The 22822-nt window shown below is 45.3% G+C and overlaps 3 protein-coding genes across 3 annotated transcripts; 1 reads left to right on the top strand and 2 right to left on the bottom strand.

The window, feature by feature from the left end:
• Nucleotides 1-2129: 2129 nt before the first annotated feature.
• On the bottom strand, nt 2130-3171 carry CCR75_005284 (uncharacterized protein). The gene is made up of 2 exons (XM_067963366.1): nt 3058-3171; nt 2130-2997 (listed from the first exon to the last, which is right to left on the bottom strand). The coding sequence occupies exons 1-2, from the start codon at nt 3104-3106 to the stop codon at nt 2204-2206; spliced, it is 843 nt and encodes a 280-aa protein (XP_067820450.1). The 5' UTR covers nt 3107-3171; the 3' UTR covers nt 2130-2203.
• A 31-nt stretch (nt 3172-3202) lies between these two features.
• Nucleotides 3203-6878, top strand: CCR75_005283 (uncharacterized protein). The gene is given in 6 exon segments (XM_067963365.1): nt 3203-3605; nt 3669-4439; nt 4518-4656; nt 4723-4922; nt 4941-5044; nt 5111-6878. The coding sequence occupies 6 exon segments, from the start codon at nt 3294-3296 to the stop codon at nt 5673-5675; spliced, it is 2091 nt and encodes a 696-aa protein (XP_067820447.1). The 5' UTR covers nt 3203-3293; the 3' UTR covers nt 5676-6878.
• Nucleotides 5901-22568, bottom strand: CCR75_005282 (uncharacterized protein; the record flags this gene model as incomplete). Its single annotated transcript, XM_067963364.1, has 4 exons — nt 5901-6807; nt 6864-6950; nt 7023-7816; nt 7884-22568. 4 exons carry the CDS (start codon nt 22566-22568, stop codon nt 5901-5903), a joined length of 16473 nt encoding a protein of 5490 aa, XP_067820446.1.
• Nucleotides 22569-22822: the final 254 nt, after the last annotated feature.

Raw genomic sequence — 22822 nt, 5'->3', positions numbered from 1 at the left:
TGTCAGGATCGGGGCACGTATAAGACTATCCTTTACTGCTTGAAAAGCATCATGTTCTGTGCTAGTCCAGCACCATTCTGTATCCTTTTTAATGAGATAAGTATAATAGCCATATCAGCGTATGTTTTCGCTTAGATTGTATGAATAATCGTCGAGACCCAAACACATACGCAAATCCATGTGATTATTAGGAACCGGCCAACCAACTGTGGCGTTTACCTTAGCGGGATCCGTTCTAACCTCGCTTCCCAATGAAGCACCCTAAGAAGGGAATTTTTCTGCACCAAAAATGCATTTAGATACATTAGCATACAATTTATTCGTGCGCGTACACTCGAGCACTGCTCGCAAATGGTCTATATGGTTTTTCACATCCGATAGACCCTGCTCCGCACGACTATGGACAAAAGTGTCATCAAAATAAGTATGTGCATAACCTCGATGAGGGCCGAACAGTTACGTCACTAGACTATTTAATGTTGTAGTGGCGTTGGAAAGCCCTTGTGGCATAACCAACCATTCCCATAGCATATTGCTTGGGGTGCTAACCGCTCTAAGCGGAATATCGCAAGCTCGCATGAGCAGTTGGTAAAATCATCGACTAAGTAAAGTGCACTGTACATCGTACATATCCCACCATACTGTTCTGGAGAACATCCTTTCGAGGTATGGGGATTTGTGCTGGTATGGTGGCAGCATTAAACTGATTGTAAGCTTGTACAACGCGCCATTTACCGTTCGGCTTTTTGACACAAAATGTCGGTGTCGAATGGAGGGATTTGCTCTCTCGTACCATTCCAGCCTCTGCTTAGCACGGAAGAATTCGTCAATGACTTTACACTGTTCCTTTGGTAAAGGCCACTCTCGTGTGCTACAGTATTTGGTTCCAGGAACGAAGTCAATTTCATGACGGATACCTCTATCCGGGGGTAAAACAGATTGTGGATTGGTACATACCCATCTTGGAATTCCTTAATCAAGGAGTAAAATGGATCTTTATGATCTTTACGGATCGATGACCCACTCCACACATTAAGTGCAGCTTTTGTGTCATCCATGACAGCTTCGTCCGGAAGTGACGATGAGATTAACTCAATCGTTGGTCGAAATGACCACCATTCACCAGCTTTTAAGGCTCGACCGCTCTCATCAATAGACATTTCGTTCAGCTTTAAAAGAGCATGTAACGAAGGGATTGCCGCAAGGCTAACTTCTGACTCGATGTTACCGATTACACCATTTACAAGCGTATGCAATTGCTCGCTCGTATCGCTTTGCGAGGGTTTAGACGCATCGCGTCTCCCCTGCCTCGGAGTAGAGACAATTCGCCTCTTAGAGGCCGGGACATTCACGTCCCCAAATTCTCCAGCCTGTTTTGAAAGACCAAAAATTTCATTTCGTAAGCATTTTATTGAAACGGAAAATTATCTTATAAACCTTTTTTGCTTAGCTTACTTTGTTTTAGACAATCTTATGAAAGACTGCATGACACTGTCCTGTTAGAAATGTACTGCATCTTCGGTAATAATGGTATTTGTCAGTCTCATAAACTAAAGGTCACTAGCTCGATCCTGGCAGGGAGCACTGCTATATGCATTCTGTGTAGCAGCTTAAGTCGAAAAACGGCTTTTGAATGGTAAACAGAACGAAGGAAATTCGTGGTGTGGAAAAATGTCCCAGCACAAATTTGATTGTCCTAAATCCTATTGTAATAGGTAACTTCGGTAGATAAATCATACAATACTCTTTTTCTATTTAAAAAGGTAAGAAGATTAAAATCCTATTTAATTTATGGGTGCCCAATCGTGTCTTGTAACGCTTGGCGGGGTTGATTAAACTTTAATCAACCAATGAACAAAACTATTGTCTTGTTACCTCAATATTACCAAATTTTGAAATATCGGGACTTTATAGATCTAACTATAGTGGATAATATTTGGCTCTTCAAATATATTTTTCTCTTAAAGAAAATTATATTTATGTAACCGGACACCCCGTTACAAATATATATGTATGTGCTGACCTTATGTTAGTCACATTTAGTCACAATGCCAGAATCAAATATTAAAATATTTCTTTTCTTTGAAATTGTGCTCCTCCTATCGACTTGCTCTTCAACTCGTTAGTACTTAGAATCACTTCATAAATGTATTTGAATTATTTTTTTATCCTTTTCATCGTCGTATAAAATCCTCAATTTTTCTTAGCAACAGCCGCTCTTGGCCTTGCCAGTGTCCACATGCGTCGCTCCCCTCACTCGCAGTCCCGCACTTTTTGGAGCCCCAATATTATATTGAACGTCATTATCCTCCGCAATTTGAAAAGGTTGACCTCGTCCTCCAGGGCGACTTCTCGGAACCTCCTCGGTCCTGCTGACTTCAGGCACCTGCTGAGTCGGGATCTGCTGTCTTTGTGACTGTGGCTGACTGGATGGCTGAGGCCTAGCTCTGCTGATCGATGATCTCGTTGAGGGCTCGTCGTCCTCGTCGTCGGCAATCAATGCACTCCCCTTTTTCTTTTTTCCACCCGTGCGGCTCAACATACGGCGTGTGAGTTCTACAAACACGTCTTCGAGTCCTCGATTAAGTTTCGCAGACGTGTCAAAGTGCGCTGCGCCGACTGAATCCGCATAGCGCTTGGCTTCGTCCTCAGGCACCTTGCGATTACGGTGCAAATCGCTCTTGTTTCCAGCAATACAGATCGAGATATCATCCCCCACAATGCGCCGGAGTTCACGCACCCACGTGCGAACTTTGCGAAAGGACTCGGCATCAGTAATGTCGTACACTAGCAGCGCGCCATCGGCGTCTCGGTAATATATGGGACCCAACGCATGAAATCGCTCCTGACCCGCGGTATCCCAGAGCGAGAGCGCTATACGTCGATTGTCGACAAGCAACCTTTTATCTAGATACGAGGCTTGTAGTGTCGATACTTGCTGGTCGTTGTATTCACCCTTAATGTAACGCAATAGAATCGACGTCTTGCCAACGCGGCCTGCAGAAAGCGGATGTAAACAAGGGGGAACGCGTGTAAAGAGACTAGAAAATGGTGTACCTTCGCCTAATAAAACGACTTTGAACTTCCTAGTGGAGCGCTCGCTCATCGCAACGAGGGAAGTGGCTCCTGGCCTTGACACGAATGCGGAGGCGCAAGCAGTCGAGCAGAGAAGTCGTGCGTTTTTGCTTCTTCTTTTCTTTCTTTAATACTTATTTTCATCAAATCAAAAGTGTTGATGTATTTGATTGGTGGAAATTGAAAACGACTTGAAGGAAGCCATCTTTAATTGAAGAATGCGACGACATCTGCAGACTAGGTTGCAACGAAGCCATTGGGCGGCGTTTAGCGTTTCGAAAGGGCTTAATTTAGATGGCATTCTTAGCAAGAAATTACGTGCCACGGCGAAGGAGCTATCGGACGAGATGGTGCCGGCGCTCAAGGTTTTATCCGAGAGTTTGGGGCTGCTACGACACAGCATCGTGTTAAAGAATTGGAACGCCTCGGATTGGCTAGTTGGTCTCTCGGTCTTAGCTCAGTACAAAACGCAATTGCGGGCCAATGAAGCTCGTAATGAATATACAAAAATGCCGGCCGTGATGGAAAAGGTATTGAGTTAAGATAATCATATGATTTTCACTTGGATGATAGAAAAAGTGCTACTTTTCTAGGAATTGCTTACCAAGCTTTTGCGCTATGTGCGCATGTGCGACGCCGTGTATGCGCCCTCGGACGCTGCATTCTGTGAAGAGGCTAATATCCTACAAAGTCAAGTCTTACGATCGCATTCAGGCGGTGTTGTGTCTCCGAGATGCGTTATCGTGGCGGACCATGAGCACCGCGAACTCGTGCTTGTGGTACGTGGCACAGCGTCCCTGTTGGACTTTTGCACGGATTTATGCTTGCAAAATGAGCCTTTTCTGAATGGACAAGGTCATCGCGGTATGGTGCATGCGGCCACGTGGCTTGTGCGTCACTTGCGCGACGACCTCGTGAAGTTTTCGGAAAGATATATCGACTACAAAGTTGTAGCGACGGGCCACAGTTTAGGAGCTGCTGTTGCTGCTCTAAGTACCATGCAGCTCAAGGATAGTTTTCCAAAAATTCACTGCTTTGCTTTTGGAACACCAGCATGTGTGACACGAGAATTGGCGGCGAGTAGCTACGACGTTGTGACGTCAGTTGTAAATGGCTACGATTGTGTCCCACGACTGCATCAGCATTCGCTGATGCAGTTGCAAGAGGAGATACGACAATTTAATTGGCGGTCGGCGTTACGAGACATGGTTGTGGAGGTATATCGGAAACAAAAGCTAGCTGTTGAGAAACATCAGCGTGCGAAGCTGAATGAGCTCCAATCAGCGCTTTGGAACGTGAAGGGCCCTTTGAAGCTTAAGCAACGTACAAACAATGCAATGGCCAAGCTTAATGAGGTGAAAACGGTGCGATACGTTCTTGTTTTGGCGTCTGTGACGATGGAAAACAAATTTTGACACTAATTGTATTGCGTTTGCTCGCAGCTAGCTTTGAACAATATCGCAAGCGAAGTTGACGCTCTTTTAAGTGACAAATTGGACGCCGCTTATTCGATAATTACGATGGATAGAAGCTTATTAAAGCACGATTCGTACCTTAAGAAGCTTTTAAAATTAAAAGAAGGTAACGAGATGATAGTAGTCACTTAAGAAAGATTGTTGTTTTATTTACTCGATTGTGATTAAGTAGGCGATTCATTATGGCAGCAGCGCATAAGTGATAGTTTTATTGCTCTTGAACGGCTAGTGCCTGTTGTGAACAAACCCGAGGAGCTTGATAATGTGCTGGCCGAGGTGAAGAAAGTATTGTACAATACAGTTGAAGGAACGAAAACACTGCTGAAGCGTGGCGATGGATCGGGTATGTTTAAAGCAAGCTTGTTTGGTTTAGTGTTTCGATAATTGAAGTCTGCCATGCCAGAATCGTCGCAGCTGCAGCTTCTGTACTCTCAAATTGACGCCGCTATTGACAAACTGCGCACGTCATTTCCATCAAGGATAAGTGAGCAAGTGTACGGAGCATTACGACTTGGTATCATTGTGAAAAGGCTTATATAACACCTCGCTGATTGCCACAGGTCGATAGTATCCAGTGCTGTCACGTCAAATGTGCAAAACTATGTACAATCGATCAAGGAAGAGACGGCAGCATTGAATAGTGCTGTACACAAAGAATTCGACGTTGTTGTGGAATCGATGTCGCGCAAGGTGCCGTTTATCCAGAGGGATAGTGGTAACGAAACAAAATCTTTGCCGGGAAATGAATTGGATAAAACGAACAGTCATAGCGACACGTATTTCCCGGACCAACGAGACGAAACTTCGAGTGAGGCAAAGAAGAAGTTAAAAAAGCTTTGTGATGATGATGATGTGCTACGTCACGATCCACTGTTTCCCCCTGGTCGTATTATGTATTTAAATCGTTTCATCGCTCCGAAGTCACCACCAAAATGTGACGACAGCGTCAACATTCACAGCTTGGACGAATTCCATGAAACTTTTGAATTTGTGGAGTTTAAAGAAGCTACCACTGATGAATTTGGTCAAGTCGTGTTAGCAAACCGCATGTTGCTTGATCACCTGTGTACAGACTACGAGCAAGTACTACAATTACAAGCAAAGCAGCAAGATTCGAAACAGTAGACATTTTAATGTCATCGGTAGCGTTTGCATTTTTCAAGCGCTAGATTTATTGCGAATGCCGTAAGCAAATTGCCATTTTACGGTGGCTTCATTTAATGATAAAGCATGTAATGCACTACTTGCTCGTGCAGCCAAGTGCTTGAATAAAAAAAATAGTACGCATTAGTGAAACCCGATTGCCAATACAAGCATGCAAATGTGTCGGAGTGCCATACATTATCGTCTTTATGGTGAGTCTCCAGCGCGTTGGGACGATCTTTCACCAGTAGGCGAAAGAGGCGGCAAACTCACCCGCACCTCGCGTGCTTCTCGGGTAAGAAAATTGAGCATTGGGGCACTACGACTGATACTGGAATGCATTATGGCCTCTTGTAAAAATATGTTTAGAGCTTCTTGTCGATACTTTGCCACGGGTTCTCGTGTACTCAAGAGAAAAGTCCGGGCTGGAAGTGGTGGAAGTCCATCCAGCATATATCCTGCGACTTCTAGCTGCGAGCACAACGCACGGAATTCGCTAAACCGGCGGAAGACTGTCCACTGGTATGGTCCTCCATACACTTGAATTTGAAATACACTGAACGACAGCACCTTATCGATTGCTCGCCCTGGAACATTCGCGTGAGCATCTTTATTTTGCAAATGACATACTTCGACTCGAACGGAGCGAAGCGGCTGCGACTGTAAGTCCTCGTTTGACAGACCACAGACTGTCCTGTCGTGAACACTCTCCATCAGTACGTATAGGTCTGTGCGATCTTCTCCGTTCATCGTGATGTCTCCAGCTCCACTTCCACATCGTCCATTTCGTGTGATACGAACTTCTTCTTGACTCTTTTCCAAGTTTAAAAGCAAATACCTTGTAGCTGAAACGTCAACACGAGCTGACTCGACAGCGACTCGAAGGTTCGTCGCCGCAACGCCATTATCGCACTCGATTTCGTATGACCTCGAAGGTGATGTAGTCTGACCAACTTTAAGCGTCGCGCCGTCGACCACGATCTCAAGCGTTGAGTCCAGAGCAACCTCCCAAAGTTTTTGCCCGTTTTTGCCACTTAAACATATGAGACGCTTATCTGTGAGCAATAAGAGGCCGCGATGAGGCTCCATACCGTAGTCTAAATGATACACGTAGCTATAGCGACATGAGTGTTAGTAAGCATGTTAAAATAAATACATCATCATTTATACTCGTCAGTGGCGTCAAGGGACGTGAGCAGCAACACCGCATAGCCTCGAGCTTCTCGATCCGAGTACGAAACTAAAACACCATCCGGACTGCGATCACAAGCATTAAAGAAAAAGTGATATTCAACTTTTTGTGACTCAAAATTTCGCATCTTTACGTACCAGAAACGTCGCGGTAGCCTGAAGCGTGTGACTGTGTCAAATGCGTTGCGATCTGTGCCATCCAGTGATTCGGCACTTGTTTTTGCCCCTCGCGAAAGACTCGTAAGCAAGTCTAAGAAACCTGCAGTGGGCTTGACGATTAATCCTGCTACGCCTTTACCAATACCAACGACGAATCCACTCGCGCCATTTTGTTCGGCACCACGAACTGGTGCAGCCACGACACCCTTAATACCATCCCAGACGCCTCCAACAAGCCCCTTACTACCCTCTGCAATGGCATCTCCCAAATCATTAATCTTTTTAATTTGTCGGGTAGATGCTCGCTGTCGCTGGACGTTATACTGTTCATCCATTGCCAACAACGCGATACCCTTTCCAAGAGTTTCAGTAATTTTTCCCGTTGTGTGAAAGATTCCAACCGCAGTATTACGCAACAAACTTTTTGAGCCTTTTGTCATGCCAGTTCGCAAATTGTCAATTCGCAAACCGTTTTCGTCTTCCAGCAACATTTGAGCTGGTGTATAAAAGAAATCCTTGACCCCTGTTCCAAGTGTACTCACCAGTCCAATTGGGTTTCCCAAGAAATCAACAGAGCCCATGATACTGTACCAACTACGCAACCCGTGGTGGAGATAGTGCTGCATGGCATAGAAGGCCAAAGTGTGTGTTGTTTCCAGTAAATTTTCTACGTAAAATTCTGGTACTCGGATTGGAGCTTGATCTAAGTTAGACACTAGAGCCGCTGCTGCACTTATGAGAGTACTGAGCAATGGTGACATATCGGGCGATAACTGGTCACAGTCACATATATTAAGAGGCTATACAAATGCCCAGAAAATAAAGATGCAAAATGCGTACCAATGATAGAAGTAACGATCGGTCAGTAGTACTTGTAAATGTAACGTTTACCTTCACAGGACAAAGAAGGAGCCAATGAAGAAGTACTTTTGTGTTTGATCCACCTCCATTTCGTGAGCTCGCTAAGCGCCCACCTGCAGCCGTCGACAGCAACGTGGGAGTAGACCATTCAATTTCCAATAGCTTAAGTGCTAAATTTGATCCAAATTCATCCTCACTTTTCATCTGTTCCTTGTTCACACGAGATTTAGATGCTGTGTGAGACCAGTTTACCCCTGAAAATACATGGGCCAATGCCACAAGCGTCGCGTCTTCAAGCTTGATTTCCAGCTCTTGCAGTTGACCAAATATGTAATCAAATTCGACCACATTCGAATGGCGTCTAAATACTGCCATCAGCTGCACCGTTGGTAGAAGCATCAAGCTATTCAATTTTCCATTATTATCGTTCCCTCCTCGATCGCGCGCCATCGTGTACGCTTCCTCTTGCATTTGCGTATCAACAAGACGCATAGGACGCAGCAACACTGGATAGTTAGTGTCTAGAAGCTGGCTATCAATTTGAAAGTGTCCGATTCTTGCATTGACGACTTGTTTCCCATCCGATATCTGGTCGAAGCTTAATTGGACACCTGCAGAAGCATCTTGATCTGACAAAGAAATGCACAAGACCTCTTTTGATTGCTGAGGTCCCGCAACGGATGCCACGGAGCTCCACGCGCCATCGTCGACAATTGATACGCATATTCGTGCCACTTCAAGCTGGAAATGAAGACTTAAATCGCCATGTTGGTTAGCCGCTTTAAGTGGATTGATATAATCCCACTTAAGCGCTAATCGTAGCTGTCCAATTATTTCGAGCGCCGAGTGTTGCTGTGCACGTTGCTTTGGCGAATACAAAGCACATATTCGCTCGTTAAAAGTAAGCGCTGATGGCTCCGCCATAGGGTTTCCGTCTATCAACATGGGATTGGCGGTATTTGACAGCGAAGATGGTGGTAACGGTACCCAGCACTCTGCTAGTAGTATGTCAAAGCGTGAGTCCTGCCGGCTGTGATCCAGATGATCCATCATAGCATCCTCACCAAAGAAGTAAAGAAAAGGCACAATGCTTGACTCTTGTGACGCTGATAAGCCGTGGTCTGACGTCTCATTTCGTAAATATACACGCACCAGCACATACTCCTCATCCGACGTGTTCGTGCTTATTGTTTCAGCAAATTCCACGCGGCGATTCCACTCAGCGTCAAACTTTAGGATACCAGCGTCTTGGCCAGTCGCTTGAGCACAAGGGGGTCTAGATGTATCAATGTGTGTCATACGCTCTGGTGTCGTGGACTGATACAAAAAAGACAGCGTGAATTTGGCTAGAGGTGCTTGCTCTAGTATCGGCGCTCCAGCGTCTTCATCCCAGCGCATTGCCTTTTCGATCACAGCAAAGGACGCATCGCGATGGAGGTTCACGATAGACTTGCCGTTGGCTGCGACGACCGAGTCGCCAATGCGAATCTTGCCTTCGTAGACCAGAGTTCCGCATGGGCCATCGCACACGACACCTTGAACAATTACACGACCGTTTCGATAAATGAGATCGAGACCTAAGGTTTGGCCCCTTGGAAATTGATACGTGCGTATCTTTTGCAAATGAGAATGACTACTTGATGATCTGATCGCTGCAGCTCCACGCAAAGAAGTTACGGATCCGTCTTCACCACAATGGTCCTGGTCATTTGTTTCAACAGAACCGACTGAAGCCTTGGCAACCACCGAAAGAGCCGAGCGTGTTGATTCTTGGTATGTGATTGTGCAGTATACTTTCGGCTCAATATGGTCAGTTGTTACATGTGCGTGTTTAAAATTGCGATGTATAATATCGATGGGAATCTGGATATTCGACACGCCGATCAACACAGCCGTCAGCCGCTTCTCGTCCCCCATATTTTCGTACGTTTCATCGGTAATAGATTCCTCAGTTGTCGCTGATACAGCTGAGCCTCGAACAGAATTTATGCCGCGACCACGAGCTTCGAGACTGTCTTCGTTTACACCAGCAATATACTGCGACAGACTCGATTCCTTCTTTTCTTCCTCTAAAGTGTCTCCCGGTATTGATCGTAATGCTGCTGGAATGTTTGTACCACTAGTTGAAGTATCCACCAATTCGCGCTCCAGCAAGAGCTTGAGTTGTGATTTGGATCTCACTAGCAAGTCTAACTCTTTCTTTAATTGGTATGCCGAAAGTATATCCTTTAGCTCGTTTATAACGTCAAGCCTGCATTTACCTTCTTCACCAGACTCTACAGCCGCAAATGGGGTCGTGAGCGTCCGGCGACAGCACATTACAAAACGAATACGACTTGCATTCGGTATGGCACGAGACCAGTCTGTACTTTTCCGAGCCACCCGAATTGGAGCAAGAAACTCAATCACTTCTTGACTGCCATTTAATTCATTTTCTGCAGCGATCAAGGCCGCAGCACAGTAATTTTGCAACGAAATCTGGGCGGTAGCAATGACCGAAGAGCCAAAGAGAATTTTATCTGCTTCTCGAATCTCCACAACGATTTCTGCTCCAGCTCCAACCTCGTGGCTCGTGCTCTCTTCCATTCCCTTACTCCTGTCAGCCAATAAACATGCACTAAGCATTGTCCGAGAATTACATGCAGGAAGCCACCGCGGAAATATTGTCGTAGACTGAGGAGCTAGCTTCACCTTAGCTTCTTCCCCATTAGTCTTTAGGGAGAATGTAAGAAATGGCTGACACGACGCTAAGTCGTTCCGTCCAGCTTGAAGGAATACATCTTCTAGGTAAGTTACATCCACAAGTCGAACACAAAGAATTAGCGCTACCGACTTCTTGACATCTTCAACCAACAATGGAATGCTAGCAGCTACTTCAGCCTGTTGATCTAATTTCGTTTCCTCAGTTTCGTCTGAACAATCCTTACTTTCCATATCATTTATGTTCACTGAAAAACGCACACACTTCTTCGATTGAGCTGCATCGTTAAAGCTGCTGGCATCGGTTCCTTCCATCAGCTGGGCTCGATGCGCTGCAAGAACATGGGATATAAATACAATTGACGTGTTGAAGCGCTTCCAACTGCGAAGTAAAGTAGCCCGTCGCCGTCGTTTGTGCTCTCCAGAGTATCCAGGGAGCATATCAGTGACCAGTAACGTTTTTGTAGCTTCATCTAGCAATACTTCAGACCATATTCGTTTCTTAACCACGCCTTCTGACACGTCAATTGTTGGCAAACGCTGAAGCTTCTTAAGCTGAACTTCAAAGCTCGCGACAACGTGAGTTTGAATCTTAGTTGCTGCACGTGTTAGAGCGATCCTCAGTTTACTGCAATCTCGTCGGTCATCAGCAAGGAATTTTGACTCGAACGCTTGCGAGTGATGGCCATGCAGTGGATGTCCTTTCCGCAATGTCCCAAAGGCCAGTCCTGTGGACTTTTGAACTTGTACAAATACAGATGGAAAGGCAGAGAAGCGAAAAGGCACATAGTCGATCGTATGGAATGGAAGCACAAGGTCTCCGCCAACAAAGCCAATCATTGTATTTCCCTTTTCGTCTTTTACAAACGTTTTCTGCCACACCATCAGCGCCAAATTGCTGCATTCGTTTTTGATTTTGAATGGCACAAATCCCTCATTTTCTTTATGCTTGACCGTCAACGTTCGCTCCCGATCGTGGTGCTTGTACTCAAACGAAGAAGATAGCGACAAGTTAGTCTTTTGGTTGCCTTCTTCCAAATAAACTAGAAACGATGGGTCATGAAGCTCGACTGCAACATTTAGTTGGAGTCCTCTCCTCAGCATATGCTCTGCCTCGGCGTATTCGTCGTCTTCATCCGAATTATGAATTTCTCTTACGTCCTCTTCAAATTGCTCACACTTCGCCTCACATCCTTCAAAACAATCGGGAAGACACGGTGGCGCTGGTCGAACCTTCGCCTTGACCCGCAGCACAAAATTACCTACAGACGACAGTTCAAACGGTGCACTCCACTGGGAAGAAATTGCGCAAGATGCAATGTCACGCTTATTATGCCCTTTCTCCGCAAGTACAAAGCGAATTTGAACGCGCAACGGCAAGCGAGAATCGGTCCAATGGAAAAATTTCGTCTCTTGTGGACAAAGTCGGATCTCAGCATTTAAATCAGTTGAGCATTCTTGTCGAATTCGAATTTCATAATTATTGGAACTGTTTACGAAATAATAGCGCGGGACTAATGTGACTACCCGCGACCGTGAAAATTTTTCGGGTCCTTGCTCGATCATCACGCCAAATTCATACTGTTTAAACGTAGCCTCAAGCCCATCTGATGGCGCACCAAATTCCGCAATAGTGGACAGCAGGGATCGTGCATCGCGAGATCGGGTTGTAGGCACAAAGATCTGTCCACGCACTCCAACGGCACTGATATCAAACGGCTCGGATTGCACTTCTCGTTTTCCAATCCCTCCTTGTATACCAATTTTCATCTTTGATACAATTTGTTTACTCTCGCAAGAAAAGACTGAAAGCGAAACAGACGATGATTCTGCCTTGTCATTATCTTTGTCGTAGAGGCGGCTTGGATGATTTGATGGAATAAGGAAATTGTCGGCAGTATAAAACGCGAGCGACAGGGATGTTCGGTCAATCAGCCAGTACTCTGTAAACACTCGGCAAACGACGGGACATAGCTTATTCAGTGCCCGAGAGCGCAGCTTTTCTAGCTGAGTAATTTCAACGCAGATAGTAAGCTTATTCGTGAGAGTGAGATCGTCAAGGTCGCTTTCACCGCGCATATTAAGCTCAATTCGCTCACAAAATGATTGGCAGCCATAAATGAACGAGTCTTGCGACCAATGCGAAAACCGCCCGAGCTGAATTTGAGGGAGTGCAAGACTTAATCCCACCACTGTCGGGGTCTGCACAATTTCGCCGTTATCGGTGTCGCGCTCCAAAATTTCCAACTCAGGTATACAAGCCGAGCTGCCAGACGATACCTTTCCGCAAGCACCTGAGAATGAGGCTGCATTCTTTGTGACCCAAACTACTTCCTCTTCGGATTTCATGCAAGCAGTGCGGTACAATAGTTCATAAGGAATAAGGTTCTCAAGAATTATTGGCGGCCACAAAGTTATCGTCGTCTCATGCCGCTCCGACTTCCGCAACGCCGTCAATATTACTTGAAAGGGCGGAAGTGACATACCAAATGCGCCATCGTCGTCCTCTGCGCTCGGATGGATATCCCAGTAAAACGTCAAAGCTTTGCGCAATTCAAGCGAGCCGACATTTTGTCGGTTTTTGGACCGAATACGAAATTTAGCATCGTTGGATCGCAATAACGATGCTATTGACAGCGGCTCGGATGGTTGCACTCGGCCATTTGACAGCAGCGGACAAAACGCAATGGTTCCTGTTTCGAGATACTGAATGGGAATGTAGTGCGCTGTGATGCCACCAGGCTCAATCGTCTCTTTTCGTTGGTCGTTGTAAATTACTTGAATGGGAATACTGAAGAAATTTGAAAGCTGTATTTTGCCTCGAAGTCGCAAGACTAGTGTCCCTTGCTCCGCAACGGTTTCGCATATAATACTTTCTCCATGCCACGAATCGCGTTGCTTGCCACTACTTTCTAAATGAAGATAACTTCGATTGGAGTATCCAATTGGCACCGGAATGGCTTTTGACGATGTTGCAACATGCGATTTAGACAGGGGCTTTAGCCACAACAACCGTCGCAATGGTGAAGTCACGCAACCTGCAGGAGCTTCGTGCGCAACAATATCAGTCGCAATGCGCTCTCCACTATCGACTCGAATCCACGCGGTATCCGACGATGAAATGTCATTTAGCATCGTTGACAGTCGACGGCGGCTCCAGGCGTTGTTGTTGAAGACCGTCTCCCCGGCCTTCAAAATTTTTTCATTGGTATCACCGCTCGGACCCTCCAAAGGCATATCAATCAAATTTGTAGGTCGTCGAAAAGATAACGAATCTGCTTTTGTTTGGATCTCATCATTCGAAGATGACGGATGTGTTGCCACGAGAAATGGAATACCCGACTGGTTGTCCACATAAATGAACGGACCAAGGCGCGATGATAAAGCCTCATTAGCCGCGGTTGCATTTGTGACCAAAGCAATAAAGTGCACCAGTACATTTATCATATTGCGCGAGACATTAAGATTTAAGTCGTCTTTAACCACAAGCATGAAGGTGTTTGCCACTTTAGCTCCATCTTGGACATCAGGTTGCTCAAGTAGCTCGCGATAAATAAAATTCTTGGATTCCCAGGAATTGGAAGCCGCATTAGTAAATATTTCAGTTCGAGTGGTGCGGAAAAGACACAGAGGCATCCCGTCGCACCGTAATGCAGCCCCTGTTGGGGAGATGGACTGCCTTTCAGACATGCAATAGTCACACAGCACACCACCTCTCACATGATATGCCATGTTCACCTCAAAGTCTTCAAGAACAGGTTCCCAAACAGCGAGCTGCGAGTTGTAAGCTTGAATTCCAAACCGCAGGCTAGCTATTGCTGTAAATCTGTCCTCTAATCGTCCTCTTAAGTCTGCGTGTAGCGTTGCCACGCGAAAGTGAAGCAGTGGGAGCAGCATATTGTGAAAGTCATTCACTATTGTCGCATTCACACCCGGCAGTGTAAGCTCTAATATCTTCAAGTGTTGAAGAAATGAGGAATACGAAGCAAGTGACTTGCGGTTTTTTAATTCCTTCTTAGCTGAAAGCTTCTGGTCATTTCTGACAGCATCTCGAGTGCATGCAGCCTCGCTAGGTGTCTCAAACAGATCACCAGCCTCAGTGACGCCATTAACGGTGTCACCAACACTGTCCTTGACCTTGTGCTGTAAGAACTGAGAATTGCCTTTACTTGACACGATTGACAAGGCAAATGGAATTGGTGCATCACCAACGCCATTGAACATGAGGTATCCACCTCCTCGTGCACCTGTCCAGTCAACAGTATGTGCACCCTCAACTTGAGGGCTCGATCTTGCAGAATTAAAGTCCATTTGCTGGCTTATTGTGTCGGCAGCACCGAATTTTTTTCCTTTGTTAAACGAGCGATAAATTGTGAGTTCTTCAAATACTATAAGTTCTCGATCGTATATAACACTTTTGTCCGAATTAAACATTGTACTGCCATATTTCCAAATCGTCGTCTCAAATACCCCCGCTAAGCCCTCTGGGCCTAGATATCCATTAGCGCCCAACTGATCGTACTTTCGAATCACATTCGACTGGGTTAAAACATCTGCTGGTGGGGTACCTGCCGACACCCCTTTAAAAGGAGACGTCTCGTTTGAATTGCTGCAATTGTCGACTACAGCCTCCAGGATGATCCGATCACCGTAATAAATTTCGTCGCCAATTTGCCGTCGGCTTTCGGGTGCTGGCAAAATCTGGAATGCTACACTTTGAACCAATTGTCGCTGTTGTGCTGTGTAAGGCAAAACAAGGTATCGTTTACGCCAAGTTGAGCTATAAAATCCAACAACCGGTCGTGTCTCGAGACGCCCCCGAAAACTAGCGGACACTAGGTATATAAGCGACAATCCGTAAAGTGCAGCAGTACGTTGTCGCACAGGTTCTTTTGCAATTCGCTCAGAGAGCGAAGTATTACGTCGGCCAGCGTAAGATGATACCTCACTCTCGGCTATTTCTCCTGAGATGGACGAAAATGACGAACCAGATAGCGAGCGCTGTTGTCGACCTGAAAGAGGTGGTTGCAACGAAATTGCAGGTCGACGGAGCATATGCTCAAGGGCCGCAAGCATTGTTAAAAAATCTAAGTATCCAAATCGAAGCTCCATGACACGATCAAATGTAGCCTGAAAACGCAAGAAATTGGCTACGAGATCCATTTGAGCAACTATCTCCAAGCCAATGGGCTTCAAGCAGTCAGCGGACGCGGCATCTGTTGATTGCTCGGCTGCCCAGACACTTTCTTCCGAAAGTCGCGAGGTTGCATTGATATTTTCGAGATCAATCGAAAACTGCAATTGATCTTGACCATGTATCGGTAATTCATTAATGCTGTCCTCGATGTGAGAGTATTCGTCGTTTGTGCGGCGGAGGTAGTTAAAGCTGACAGTCGACTCCCATGACAACATCAACGCCCGAGATTTAAGCTTGAAAGGGTCCTCCACCAGCAATAAGGCCGATAAACCTAAATTTAACTCCAAACTTATTCGCTGGTAGACTGGCGGCACTGTCACTAAAGTCTCAAGACCACTTACTGCCTCAGCCACAGTTTGACTACTTACAGAGCCTTCATCTACTTCTCTTGAACCTTGAGGCAAGGTTAGAAAATCAATCACATCATAGTAAATGTTTGACGGAATCACCTTAAACCCTGCCACATCGATCAACAGCTCTATTCCTTCCGTTTTCATTACTGATGAGGACGGCTTTTCCGCGCTCTGTCTCATGGTTTTTCCAGTTTGACTTGAATTGGTTGACTTCGGTGAGTTTGCGGAAACCTCCGAATCAGCCCGCCGAAATGAAAGCTCTGACCGAAACAGACGATTATTAGCTTTGGAAGACACGCTTCTAAAAAGTGGTTTACGTGCGTAGCGTCCAATTTGACGACGAGTAATATCAAAGTTAAGGCCAATAGTTGATGCATCTACGTCAACAACTTCTCGCCAAAACTGAATGTGTACTGCTTTCAATAACCCTTTCTTGTAGCGCTCAAACACGACAACATCACGATACGAAGCTGACATCATTGAGTTGGCGCGCGAATCCCGAATACGGACGCCCTCTAAATCAGCAATTGCAATCACCTTGCCACTCGTCAAGTTGTAATCTGCACGCCCTGATAGCATCGTGAGAGTCAATATGCAAATTGAGCCTACGTTCGACTTGCCCTTTTCATTCATATCAAGATCACCATAATTTGACGGATGGTAGCCGTGTTGCATTTGCAATAACTCCATTGTCATTTCCGGAACGTTCATTTCAAGAGAAATATGTCGTTCGTTTGGATACTCAGAAATGCTAGTTTCATTGCTAAGCTCATCAGCACCTGTTCCAGTTTTACTGGATGAGGATACATCATCAAGACTTCGAGCTAAAGAGAACCGACGAGAAAGAAGTCGAGCAACTTGTTCTGCTGGTTGAGAGAAACAGTATCGACTGCGCTCACGAAAATTTTGGATAGGCACTCGAAGAATGAAATCATATTGCTCTTGATTACAAACCAGCTGCACGGGATGGAAACTTAGATTAAGCTTCAGATTATAATCTCTCCGAGCATCGGCTGACAGAGTGTAGTGTGTTAGCCCCAATAAACTTTGAGTGATAAACCCTCCACTGTCAAGCCGCTTATTGACATCATTCCGATCTACGAGAATTACGGTAACGATTCGAAGAGCCTTCATACCTAGCTGCACGTGTTTGAGCGATGAGTTTAGTAGCACTTTAGCCACTATTCGATTTTCCATTCCTAAGAAACTGTTGACAACTCCTTCGTTAGAAATACGGAAGCTTTCAAAACGTAGCAAAAGTGCTTCAGAAGACATGCGATGAGGAGGCATTTCTATTACAGTATCTTCGAATTGAATATCGACGAGAGGAAACAATGACACGACATCCGTTCCTAAATTTTCGTCCGATGAAGAAGCCATGTCCTCTACATCTGTTTCCAACTCGTTCTCTTGTGTCGGTTTTCCCTGGGTATCTGTAATTTGAAAATCACCTTCCCAAAGCATTTCAGTTTGTTCTCGAGACAGGATCGACAATACAGTATTGAGTAAGATGCCTTTCACCCAGTAGTTAAACATATCATCAAAGAAGCTGTAAAGGAATCGAATTCGCGGGGACCTGAGACGCACAGAGTATCGACTACAGTAGCCTGGGTGCCACACTTCTTGGATGGCATCTGCACCGTAGGATTGTGCAGCGCAAGTGAACACTGCTGGAACATTATCAAGCAAAACTAAAATTTCGCTTAAAGTCGGGACGTGACCAACCTCTTCGTCGTTATCGTACACAGGGGTTCCGCCTCGATCGATCCACAATGTGTCTTCTTTTACTTCTAAGGTCTTACGTTTATGCGATATGATTTCGCTTAGTTGCTGGTCGTTTAAGGTAACATTGCAAACTTTTAGCGACGTCAAGTAAGCGAACATACTCAGATAACGTGGAAATTGTTGCACGCAGCAACAGAATTGCTGTGCTGTCAAAGTAGCAAACGCTGATGGCATTCCTTTTGGCCTCTGTTTGTCATCTAGATGAAGAAAAAGAGACAATCCTTCAATTCGAAGTCGAAACTGCATTGTTGCCGGCAACCCCTCCTCCAAATTATTATTCTTGACATCAGCTGTGTTAACAACAATCTCTTCCTTCACTGGAGTAATGACTGGATCTTTATCCATAAATGAAGAAGCAACCCACTTGCCCACTTTTCTTGATATGCTGCTTTCATTCGCATCTGTGTCAACTGAAGATTGAACAGATAACACATCTGTATCGTCTAATGCCTTTTTTCTACTTCCGCCACTATCTTTGCTTGTGCTTCGCAATGATGATGATGAAATTGACTGTTTTCTAACATCACTTTCAGTTTCTCTATCATTCTTGTGTTTAAAAAAGAATGCAAATACTTCTGCCAGCGTATCTTGGTAAACATCAACTGTCAACACTCGCAAACTCGCATCAAAAGATAGCGAAGTCAGAAGTGGATCCTGCCACACGGAAAAATCTTTGACCGATTCCGAAAGCGGGGCGAGTCGGGCGTGTTTCCACTGATTTAAGTCCTTTGGCAATACTGCGTCCGAGGCAATGCTCGTAATTGCCACATTTATTAATTGCTCCGATGATGAAGGGGTCGAAGGAATTATAAACTTGTCCGAACTCTTCTTTGAATAAGCTACAGAACCATGATTTCCAGACTTCACAAGAAAACGCTTCTTTTCTATTACGTCTGACATTAGCGACGGCCGCGAACGGAGAATGTCTTCCACCAAAAAAGTGCCTAGCTTAAATTCCAGCCTTTTGTCATACGACCTAACTTTTAGATGCGTGCTTATGTCAACAGCACGCACTCGAACGATCTGCCCGGAATCTCTTTCCATATCCCGCACTTGAAGTGTCAAGATTATTTCACCAACTCCAAACTGTAGCTGGCAAATGATGCGTTTCCACAACTTGAGTAAATCTTCGTCATCAATCTCTTTGGCTCGAAATGATTGTTTTCGATCGAGTTGATATAAATGTGCAAAATTGATGGGGCTATGCTCCGATGCAGCAACATGTATTCCAGATGATTCACTACTCGATAATGCAGTAACTCCCGCTTTAATGTTCGACGACGTCATTCGCGCGAGTCTCGGCTTGCTTGGTCGCGTAGGGGATATGAATCGTGTCAAAGGCTGGCTAGCTACCTCGGCAACTATAACACTACTTCTATGACAAAGTCGTTGTGCATGAGCGGAAAAGTTATCACCGAATGATAGTAGCAACTGAACCAATGAGCGAAAACTTGTTGCTGATAAGTTTAAGTTTATGCTATCGACACCTCCATGCAGCTTGAGTAAAGGAATGCTTGGATCATCGGGCGTTACGCTCATGTAAAAGCTGAATGCCAACGACGTTTTTTCGAGAAGATAATGCCGTGCAGATTTTTTGCCCGAGTACGCTCGCGCTCGAAAAACATGACGCGCAACTTCACTGCTTCTCCCGTCAAGAATTTGCACTTCGATTCCCGAAATACTGATCTCCAAGACATCATAAAGATTTTGATCGGAAGACGAATCAGTCATTATTCGATTTGCAGCTAATTTTGTCGCTGCAGTAGCGTCCATTGCAGCAGCTTCATCGAACGTGTCACTTAAATGCTTTGTTTGCGCCTTTAAATGACCCAGAAATATCAGCAAGCTTACCTCGTCGCCATTCGGGATTTTGGTAACTTCTGGTGGTGACTGAATTACATTTATAAGCGGCGAGATAACGTCTAACCGGATGTTTACTTTGGTTCTCCGGGCTAGCGCGTCTCGCAATTGAGCAGCACTATAGTGTTGGAGAGTTTGCGCTCGCCTCCACGCGCTATTCTCAAGACCTGATAAATCAACATTTGTAGGGCGGGAGAATACAGCCACTACATCGAGAAGAAGCATCAGGTTGACATTACACTTGATTGGCTGAGTGACAAGTGATACATGGAGTGAATAAGCCGCCGCAGCAGCGTCCTCTATAGTGTTTTTATGTTTTGTGTCCAATTCTTCATTCACGTTATGCTGGCGCTCAGCTTCAATATTAAGATACATCAATGGAAGCTTTTGCTCGCAATAACGAAGTTGCACGCTACTCATTTGATTTCGTGCCCCAACCGGATGATACTCAAGAACCTCATCCATCTCCATTCGCTGAAGAAAAAAATCTGTTGCGGAAAAGCTGACAGACCGTCGTTGGTGTGGTGTGTTTACTTGAAATAAGGAGCGCGAGCTCTGGTAAAAGAAAGCATCTTGAAGTTGTAGACCCAACTCTACGCACGACGGCCGCACTAAAAGCTGAATGTCGACGTCATTTAATGATGCTATTAGGTGCGAGGAACATGCAGAGGTAGCATTAGCTGCTTTAAGACTAGTGAGGCCACCAAGATTGGCAGGAATGTCTTCCAAGCTAAGCCCAAAGCTTGCTTTTGCAAGAGTAAGCTGAAGCCGATAGAGGATGTGTTGGTGTTCTGAAAGCAATCGCTCAGTAATTTCTAAATTACCATTTTCAGACACTTGGCTCTTGTTTCGGTCATTTTCGGGATGGTAATCGATTGCTTCGTATAAATCTTTCGTATCCTGGTCACTCCATTTCACGTCTTCAACACCAATACCTCCTCCTTGACGCGATGGTAAGTAGTGACCACTTTGTGCTGCACCGCTGGTCCCCGCAAGCCAAGTGGCGTATGACCAGATACGTGAGCTAGCAGGAATCTCGGGCTTTTGTTTTGAAGGTGAACTTTCTGCTTTATCACGTTGCAGCTTTCTCGCTAGATTTTCCTTTTCAATGATATCATGCCGTACAGCTTGTCGGAGTTTTATTAATTCCTTGACATCCATATCAGCTTCTAGCTCGTCAAATTCACTGTGAGCCATCTCTTTTGCCAGTGATCGCACATTTGGCGAAACAAGCGTAGCAGCGAATGTTGCACCATGTTTTATCACAAGGTACAATTCTTTGTATCGATCTCTCCGTTGCCGTTTCCGGTCAAGAGCTTCCCAGTCCACATGGGCCAACCGCTCGCGAACATCCAACAGTACGGCATTAATTGCATATTTCCACCATAATCTTGGATTATCTTGCACACGAAATTTTTTTGGACGCAAGACGAGGTATCGAGCCTGTCTTCGCTTTACCGTAATGAATGAAATATAGGAAAGCGCACTTAAGTACTGCTGACGAGTAAGCGACGTGCTGATCTGGTCAATACTGGCCTGAGCATCGATGTACGTGCTTTTTTCTTGCATGACATGAACTACTGCTTCACGATACTTGACAATGCAAGGCTCGACACGATCAACTTCTTTGATTGACCACTGCATACAGCTTGATAAGGCTTGTTTAAATTGTGAAACGGACGGAATGTCATCCTCCTCGTCCGTCAATTCTCGTGCGACAGACCACGCTTCGGAAAAGACAAAGCTCAATGTATATTTGCGCTCTCCAGCTAATGGCGGCATTACATGTAGAAACTCGCGCCACACGTCATCGCCAATTGCTTGAATCGTTTCAACCATCCAAGGCGTTCCAAGGCGCGATACAACGCGGTAACTCAATTCCTGATGCGTAATTGGCAGTTTCTCGTGTCCATCATTCACCGTCAATTTAATGGACATTGTGAGGGGGTGTATTACATAGTCAGTCAGTTGAAAAAGTGACGGGATCTCATTCTTTTGACTTCCATCCTCAGAAGGTAGAAAAGGACTTCTCATAAGTGTGGCAAATGCCTCTATATCATTAAGCATCACACTTGGCATTGGAACCAGAGGCAGTGACCAATAGATGCCAAACTTGTGAATGTCCATCTTTTTTCGAATGAAAGACATGCTATTTGGGACTTGCTCGCCCCTGCCTGCCATGATGTAATTCCAGCCTTCATCCGCAGATTTTATAATAATAGCCTCAAGGGTCATTCCGACAGCATAAGCGTGGTGCACGTCTGAGACAGAGTCCTCCATCCTCAAGTGGAGATGCTGCACATGAAGCTGTACATTATCAAGCACTTTTGCCAGCAACTTAAACAAAAAACTTTGTGTCCAGCTTTGGCTGTTAGTCTTATTCTTTTGGCTGAATTCAGCAGCCTTTTCCACCGCGTCGAGGGCTGCGCGTTTGCGCTGTAATTTCGATTGGCGCTGCTTCACGTCGTCATCGGACGCCGTGCGATCATCAGCGCATACCTTAAATAGAAGGCATACGTCTTGGATATCCACGCGTATAGGCTGATTGGCAAAATTCGTCCAAGGCAAATCGATGCGCAACTGTCGCAGCGTGCCCTTGACCAGGCACATCTGCTTGGGCAAGGGAAATGCGTCGGGCTGCAACTCTACCGCCTCCACCTCGATCTTGCCGTTCCACACACTAATTTGTAACGCTGCTGGGTCAATGTTTTTGACGTAGCTACCCAAAACGGCATCCAGTACCACGTGCACATAGCGCTGAAGAAACATAGCGGTCCCAATGCGCGCTTGAAGCAGAGTGTAGGTTGCACTCACTTTAATCCTTGTCGTTCATTGGCCAATACGGAAAGGATATCAAAAATTGGAAGATACCAAAAATCGACTTGATTTGAGATAATGATAAAATGACGGAATTACGTACTTTTGTAATATATCAAAAAAACGATTGCCCGAGAGATAAATTTTTGATAAAAGAAATGTCCTAGATCAATATTCCGTTTAGTTCATAAGGTGTCATGGAAATT

This window comes from Bremia lactucae, linkage group LG1 (genome assembly GCF_004359215.1).
Source record: "Bremia lactucae strain SF5 linkage group LG1, whole genome shotgun sequence".
NCBI classification, from domain to species: Eukaryota; Oomycota; class Peronosporomycetes; order Peronosporales; family Peronosporaceae; genus Bremia; species Bremia lactucae.
Note: the sequence above shows the minus strand (reverse complement) of the source record. Positions and strands in the feature narration are given on the sequence as shown.

What these genes read in the sequence shown, in the direction of transcription:
- CCR75_005284 (XM_067963366.1), bottom strand. Translation starts at nt 3,106, where the DNA reads ATGAGCGAGCGCTCCACTAGGAAGTTCAAAGTCGTTTTATTAGGCGAA. An exon ending in AGTCGTTTTATTAGGCGAAG is followed by an intron (nt 2,998 to 3,057) that starts GTACACCATTTT and finishes CGCTTTCTGCAG; the next exon opens with GCCGCGTTGGCAAGACGTCG.
- CCR75_005283 (XM_067963365.1), top strand. Translation starts at nt 3,294, where the DNA reads ATGCGACGACATCTGCAGACTAGGTTGCAACGAAGCCATTGGGCGGCG. An exon ending in TGCCGGCCGTGATGGAAAAG is followed by an intron (nt 3,606 to 3,668) that starts GTATTGAGTTAA and finishes CTACTTTTCTAG; the next exon opens with GAATTGCTTACCAAGCTTTT. An exon ending in TCAAGGATAAGTGAGCAAGT is followed by an intron (nt 5,045 to 5,110) that starts GTACGGAGCATT and finishes TGATTGCCACAG; the next exon opens with GTCGATAGTATCCAGTGCTG.